At 19.0% G+C, this 8,322-nt stretch overlaps 3 protein-coding genes across 3 annotated transcripts; 1 reads left to right on the forward strand and 2 right to left on the reverse strand.

Moving 5' to 3' along the window:
- Nucleotides 1–989: 989 nt before the first annotated feature.
- Nucleotides 990–1,881, reverse strand: PRSY57_0305000 (ubiquitin-conjugating enzyme E2, putative; the record flags this gene model as incomplete). Its single annotated transcript, XM_012905679.1, has 3 exons — nt 990–1,139; nt 1,334–1,603; nt 1,873–1,881. 3 exons carry the CDS (start codon nt 1,879–1,881, stop codon nt 990–992), a joined length of 429 nt encoding a protein of 142 aa, XP_012761133.1.
- A 2,171-nt stretch (nt 1,882–4,052) lies between these two features.
- PRSY57_0305100 (P-loop containing nucleoside triphosphate hydrolase, putative) lies at nt 4,053–7,292 on the forward strand (the record flags this gene model as incomplete). Its single annotated transcript, XM_012905680.2, has 1 exon — nt 4,053–7,292. The coding sequence occupies one exon, from the start codon at nt 4,053–4,055 to the stop codon at nt 7,290–7,292; it is 3,240 nt and encodes a 1,079-aa protein (XP_012761134.2).
- A 324-nt stretch (nt 7,293–7,616) lies between these two features.
- Nucleotides 7,617–8,150, reverse strand: PRSY57_0305200 (hypothetical protein; the record flags this gene model as incomplete). The annotated part of the gene is made up of 1 exon (XM_012905681.2): nt 7,617–8,150. The coding sequence occupies one exon, from the start codon at nt 8,148–8,150 to the stop codon at nt 7,617–7,619; it is 534 nt and encodes a 177-aa protein (XP_012761135.2).
- Between the last annotated feature and the right edge of the window lie 172 nt (nt 8,151–8,322).

The following is an 8,322-nucleotide window of genomic DNA, read 5'->3' on the forward strand; positions in this document are numbered from 1 at the left end:
AAAAAAAAAATATCATACATATTATATATATGTATAATATATATATATATATATATATATATAATTATATCAACAAAACAATTTAAGAATTCGAAGGATAAAAAAAAAAAAAAATTTAATATCACATATATATATAATATATATTCATTATATGTATATTCTCATTTTCGAAGAAATAAATATTATTTCGCGTATTAATAAAAATTGTCATTTAATATTATTAATATTGCATTTACCACGATATATATTTTTTTTTTTTTTATCAAAGTGTAAAAAGATAATATATTTATACTTACATATCGCAAAGTTAATACATTGTTCATTCTAAAACTTATATGAAAAGAAGCAATATAAAAATGTGGGTCATAAATGCCATAGGTATAGGAAAATAAGTACCTTTCCTTATTTTAAAACAACATTAAAATATTAAATATAATATATATATATATATATATATATATATATTTATTTATTTATTTATTTATATGTATGACTGTTTAATAAATAATTTGTGTGAAATTTTTTCTTAAAAAAAAAAAAGAAGAAACTTTATTATTTTTGGAATTTTATAAAAAATTAAAAAATTCAATTTAAAAAAAAATGATAATACACTTTTTTTTTTGTTTTTATATTATCTTATTTTTTTAATTATAACGTAAACAACGTGGACACATACATAAATATATATTAAATACACAAATATGTATATGCGTAATACATGTAGAAAAAAAAAAAAAAAAAAATATATAAAAATAAAAATAAAAATAAAAATAAAAATAAAAATAAAAATATGTATATATATATATATATATATATATATATATATATATATATATATATATATTATATATATGCTTCATATAAAATAATATTCATAAAAAATACAACAAAGGGTAAAATATGATAAAGTTTTTTTTTTTTGGTAAATATAAATAACATATTTTTTATGGGTAAAATATCTTATATTATTATTTTTTATAATTTTATGATTAATTGTTTGAATATACTTCTCCTTCATTTGGTTGTGGTAATCTCTTATTAGCACTTGACAACATTTCTTGTCTTAAGGAAATTAAAATGGTTTCAATGGTATAATTTCTATTCCAGTTTTTAAGTATATGTAAATTATTTTTAATGACCTAAAATAGGAAGCAAATTAAAAAAAAAAAAAAAAAAAAAAAAAAAACATGTATAAGTAGCGAATGATAATATTTAACTATCATATATTAAATTATGGTATGTACTTGTAATCAGCTTATAATATAAGCACATATATATATATATATATATATATATATATATATATATATCCACTTTAAAGTTGATGACTTACCCTTCCACAATTGTCGACACAGGACATTTCAATTTTGGTATCAAATTTGACTGTTGGGGGTGAATCAGGATAATTATCATCACAAAAAATTGTGAGGGAATAAATTCGATTTTCAAAAACGGTACCAGGTTGACCAAATATTGTACATGACCAATTAGACAAGGTAATATCATCAGCACTTTCAAGTCCGAAGGAAACACCTTCACTTACGTTTCCTTTTTGTCCTCTTTCCAATTCATCTAATAATCTGAAACTTCTTGGAACAATTACCTAATAAAACAAATATTACCAGGGGAAACAAGAGAAAAAAAGGACATATATTAAATTATAACATATATTACAATGAAACATATATATATAATATATATATATATATATATAATCGTGTGTATAAAACTCATACACACAATTATCATTATATTAATTCATTGAGAAAAAAAAAATTAAAATTAAAAATACACACAAATATATAAATTATATATATATATATATATATTAATAATTTTAGCTATCCCTCCTTTTTCACTTTTGTTCATTACCTCACTCATTGTTTGATATCTTTGTCACGAAAAAAATATATATATGTAACAAAATATAATCAAATAAACCAATATATATATATATATATATATATATTAATTACTATTTTATATTTACTGCCTTTTTTTTTGTATTATTTTAATAAATTACAAAAGTCGACACAATTAAAAAAAAAATTTCAATATATATAATATTATATAAATTATTATTTTAAAATATATTTCTTTATAAAGAGAAAATTTTTTTTCTTTCTTTTCACTAATAAAAACTCATATATTGTTTTATAAATTATATTATCAAATACATTTTGTTTTTTTTTAAAAGAATATGACTTATCAAAAATTATATTATAATTATTATAATATTAAAATATATATAATATATATATATATAATAACTATTTTCCAAAGAAAATAAAAAAAAAAAATTGTAGAGAGAATTTTTTTTTTTTTTTTCAATCACTGCATATAAAAAAATATAAAAAAAATATATATATTATATATATATATATATATATGTATATATTTATTTATTTATTTTTATTTTTATTTTTATTTATTCATTTTTGTTTTTGTTTTGTTTTTGTTTTGTTTTTATTTTTTTTTTATTTTTTTTTATTATTTTTTTTTTCATTTATATATTCATTTTTTAATTATGCATTTATTTTTAACTCTATATAAAATGAATATTAAAACATATTATAAATAATAAATATTTTTATAAAATAATTTCTTTAAAATCAGTGAAACTCTTATTTATGTCCTTTTCAAAAGTAATATGTTTATATATATAATATAAATATTTTTTTTATATTTTATATAGATGGATAGATATATATATTATATATGTATTATTATATATATATATATTATATATATATATATATATATAATTTTAAAAATATATTTATATATATAAATACAATTTCATTTTTTCACTTAATAAAATCTGGTAAAAAAAATATATATAAATAATAATAATATATTTTTATTGTATTTTTGTTCCATATATCTTTAATAAATACGTTTTTCCGAAAAACCTTCTTTTCTTTATTATTTCTCTTAAATATAATTTATACTGTTAGATGATATATGAATTTTAATAAAAAAAAATTACATACTTTTGAAACTACATAGGGTTATTCATAAAATGGGATATTAATATTATCATATATATATATATATATACATATATTATTTATTTTTTTCTCCTTTTTATTCTTAAATATTTTTGTTAGTATATTATAAAATTGCTTGAACATACAAAAGAGTTATAAAATTATTATTATCACTTCCATTTAAGTGTGCAAAGTAGATATATTTATGTTCATATATTCATGTGTCATATGTCGAGAAAATCAAAAAGTAATTTAGTTATATATAATATTCAACTAATAAAAATATATTTTCGTAAAATGATTTTCTCCTTTAATTTGATTCATATGGAATGTATAATATATAATTATATATATATTTATATATATTAATTCTATATATACCTTTCATTTTATTAACTCGTATAATTATACAAACATATATCCCAAAAAAAAAAAAAAAAAAAAAAAAAGGAATATATATTGGTCATTATATAACTTATTATTATATGTCTACATTTTTATTTAGAATATAAGTGATTGTATTTTATAAAAATAAATATATACACATATATAATAATAGGTAAACTCAATATATATATTTATAAACTATAAGGTAAAGGTAAATCTTGATTATATTATCATACTAATATAATGTCGTAAATTTTATCTTCTCAATAATATGATTACCATTTTTTTGTTTTGATATCTTCCATAATTTTTATATAGTAATTATTATAGTCCTTACATACAGCTATATATAATATGGTCAATAAAAAAAAAACTAAAGGAAAAAAAAAATAAAAATATAAATATATAAATATATATTTCTGTGTGCATTATTCCTTAGTTATGATAAGTATTACTATATAGCATTTTTCTTCTTTAATAATTATACACTTAACCAAGGTCATGTCAAAAAAAAAAAAAGAAAAAAAAGAAAAAAAAGAAAAAAAAGAAAAAAAAGAAAAAAAAGAAAAAAAAGAAAAAAAAGAAAAAAAAGAAAAGAAAAGAAAAATCAAGACATACAAATATATATATATATATTTATTTATTTTTTTTTTTTTTTTATAACATTTTATATGTATGATGAAAATTTTCATCAATAATGTGAATACATACAGCGGTAGCTGCTTTTGTAAAACATTTGATGAAATAAAAAATGAAAAAACTACAATATATGGAACTGTAGACGATCATAATTTATCTAAGGAGGACTGTATAATTTATAATTATGATAATGTAAAAAAAATAATATCGAAAATACCTAAAGATAATATCGTAAAATATATTTTGAAATGTAAACTTGTCATATATGATCTACACAATACAGATTTAGAAGAAATAGAATATGTCATTAGAAAGCTTAAATATGAAAAAATAAAACATAATATGACTATTATTCTTATCTCTTCTATTATGACCTGGAGTAAAACCAAAAGAAAATTCATAAAAAAAATTGTAGAAGAAAACAAAGAAATAACAAAAAATCAATCTAATAATATTACAGATAAATCAGGTGAAACAAATAATAATTTAGAAAAGAAAGAAAATCAAAATATTGAAACAAAAAATGAAAAAACAAGTAAAAAAAAAGATAAGAAAAAGAATGAAAATTATAATAAAAATAATAAAATTGTAGATCATGGCGTACATAATAAACAAGCAAATATTATAAAAAATGAAGATGCTAAATCAAATATTCAAGAAATTCATATTGAGGAAATTAAGAAAAAAGAAAAAATTTTATATATTCCTCAAATATTCAATGAAAAAGATTATTTAAAAAGAATATCATCTACTCATTTTGATGAATATAAAAGTGTCGAAACGCTTATGTTATCACTTAATTCTATGAAAAATATAAAAACACATGTTGTAGTATCAGGGTTGCTATATGGTAATGGAGAAAATGTTTTTTTCTCTATATTCAAAAATGCTTGGTTAAGTAAAGACAATCATATTATTGACAAAGGAGATAATTATATTCCTGTAATACATATTAGAGGTTTATGTGAATATATTAAACAATTATATATTAGTCAATCCAAAAAAAAGTATCTTATAGCTGTTGATAATCAATATATTACTCAAAAAGAGATTATTCATACTATAGCTAGCCATCTTTCAGGGAACATGAATTTTATGCATGTGTCACCTCATGAATCCATTTTTTATGAACATTCAGAGAAATTATGTGTTAACTTGAGATTTCAGTGTACTAACATTTATGATGATAACGAAGTGGATGAACAAGAAAAAAAGAAAAAGTTAAATAAAAAAAATAAAAATAAAAATAAAAATGATGAGGGGGATATAAGTGATCATCATAAAGAAGATAATCATAGCGAAACGGACAATAATGATTCTGAGAAGAAAGAAAGCAACACCGAGGATGATAATATTGACAGTGAACAAAATAGTAGTATTAATATGAATAATAGTAATGATGGTAGCGAAAATAGTAGTAATAGTGAGAGTAACAATAATGATGATAACGTTTCAAATAATAGCAATGAGAAAAAAAAAGGAAAAAACGAAAATAATAATCTCAAAGAAACGAAAAACAAAAATAAAAATAAATATACAAATAAAAGGAAAAATTTTATTACATTTCATTGCCAAGACGGATTCATTAATAACATCTCCATTATAGCAAAGGAATTTTGCGAATTTCGAAATTTGAAAAATTTAAAAGTTCTTATTATAGGGCAACCAGGTGTCGGAAAAACATTTATAGCTAAAAAAATATGTGATCATTATAATTTAATTATGTGTTCTATTAATATGTTAATTGATGAATATAAAAAGAAAACAGATTATACATTTCCCAAATATTATCAAGAATATATAAATGAATTAGATAATGAAAAAAAGAAAAATGTAACACCCAAAAAGTTAACTTTATCAGATCTTTGTTCACTATTTTATTCAAAATTGGAAAATAACGAGTGTAAATTTAGGGGATTTGTTTTGGACTTTTTCCCAAGGAATTATGAGGAAGCTAAATTTTTTTTCGACAACTACAAAATGGACGTGCCTGAAAAGGAGAAGGAGATGAGAAATCGTAAAAGGGATGAAGACGACACGAATCGAAAAGGAAATAATAAAAGTAAAAAAAAGATAAAGAAAAAGAAGAGTGAGAGGAATGATAAAGAGGAAGATGACAATGATAAGGATGAAGATGATAATGGTAAGGAGGAAGATGACAATGATAAGGATGAAGATGATAATGGTAAGGAGGAAGATGACAATGATAATGATGAAGATGATGAAGATGATAAGGATGAAGATGAAGATGATGAAGATGAAGATGATAAGGATGAAGAGGAAGACGATAAGGACAAAGAGGAAGACGATAATGACAAAGAGGAAGACGATAACGATATCGAAGAAGATGATAACGATGTCGAAGAAAATGACAATATTGAAGATAATGATGATGAAAAAATCTCAGGAAATTCAGAAAATACAAATATGTTGACACATAGCGATGAAGAATCACAAAGTGTTAAACAAATGTCAAATAAAAAAAAGAAGAAAAAGAAAAAAAAAAAAATTCTGGAAAATATAAATAAATATATTATTATGCCCGAATTTGTTATTATTTTAAAATCTACAGAAGAATTATGTAAAAAGAGAATGATGAATTTGCCAGAAAATGAAATAATAAAAGGACATAATGATGAAATAGGTTTCGAAAGGAGACATAAAAAATATATTAACGAAAATTGTAGAAATGATTATTTTGAATTTGATCAGAAACAAAGTATTGAAGATTATTTTATAGAACATGATATTGAAGTATATACACTTAATATAAATGAAAATACCTTATTAGAACATATATTAACAAATATTTATATATTTATTGAAAAAAATGTCAAATTTAATAATTTCTTACCATCCACAGATGAAATGTTAAAAAACAAATTGCAGGAAGAACAACAAATATTAATGGATGAAAAAAAAAAAATTAAAGATATAGAAGATAAGGTAGTTCTAGAAGAAATTAAACAAAATGATGATTTAATAAAAGCTGAAAAAAAAAGACAACAATTATTAATTAAACATCAACAACAATATATTCATAATCAATCTGTACCTTTAAGATTTTATCTAATCAAAAATATTTTACCAATATTAACAGATGCTTTAATATATATATGTAAAACTAAGCCAAAAAATCCATGTTTGCATATAGCACAATATTTATTAGAAAATGCTCACAAGTATAATATCGAGGAACCTAACCTTGAAAACTTGCAGCCTGAAAAGGAAGACGAAGATAACCAACTAGCTGAAAAACCAAAGGATGAAAAATGAAATAAGGAAAAGACTTCCATAAAAAATAAAGGCTAACACAATATGTAAATAAATAAATAAATAAATAAATATATATATATATATATTTATATTTATATCTACATTAATATTTTTATTTATATATTATATCGTTTTATTTGTTAATATATTACATACATAAGTATATAATATTATATTTTTTTAAACAAAATAAAATTTATGTTTATATATATATCTTTTAATTAATGTTGAAAAAAAAAAAAAAAAAATAAATAAATAAATAAATAAATACACATATATATTTATATACATATGTAATATCCTTTTCACATATTATCCTTCACGTTAATCTTTCATTTTCTTGAATAAAACACCAACTTGGAAACAAACAAATAATAAATGAAATAAAGAAGCTACAATATTAACACTTTTCTTAGTAAGATGAAATAATAAGAAAAATACATTTGAACATATTTGAAAAAATCTATTAAAAAAAAAATCATATACAAATATACTATATAAAGAAATCAGACATCCACATATGAAAAGAAAGCTATTTATAATATATACACTTCTTTTGCCTTTTAATATATTATCAGTTTTTTTCTGAGACGATAATAATTTTTTTTGTATGAACATGTATCCTCTTTGTTTATTATTTTTGTCATTGAAATATTCAATATTATATCTTTCTTTTTTCAACGAATAGGAATTATTTTCATACTTTTTTATATCTTTTTCCTTCTTCCTATATATAAAATTTGTTTTATAATTTCCATCATTTTTAAATATACACATATTATTCTTCAGGAACATTCCCTTATTTTTTAATGTGAGCTTATTTAAAAATTTGTTCTTATATATAATGTTCATATTCATTTTGTGCAATTTTTTATATATCCATTATTTAATTTAAAAAAAAAAAAAAAAAAAAAAAAAAAAAAAAAAAAAAAAAAAATTATATATATATATATATATATATATATATAAAAAAAAATATTTTTAAATATTTTTTTTTTTTTTTTTTTTTTTTATTATAAAATAATTATTT

This window comes from Plasmodium reichenowi, chromosome 3, assembly GCF_001601855.1.
Source record: "Plasmodium reichenowi strain SY57 chromosome 3, whole genome shotgun sequence".
NCBI classification, from domain to species: Eukaryota; Apicomplexa; class Aconoidasida; order Haemosporida; family Plasmodiidae; genus Plasmodium; species Plasmodium reichenowi.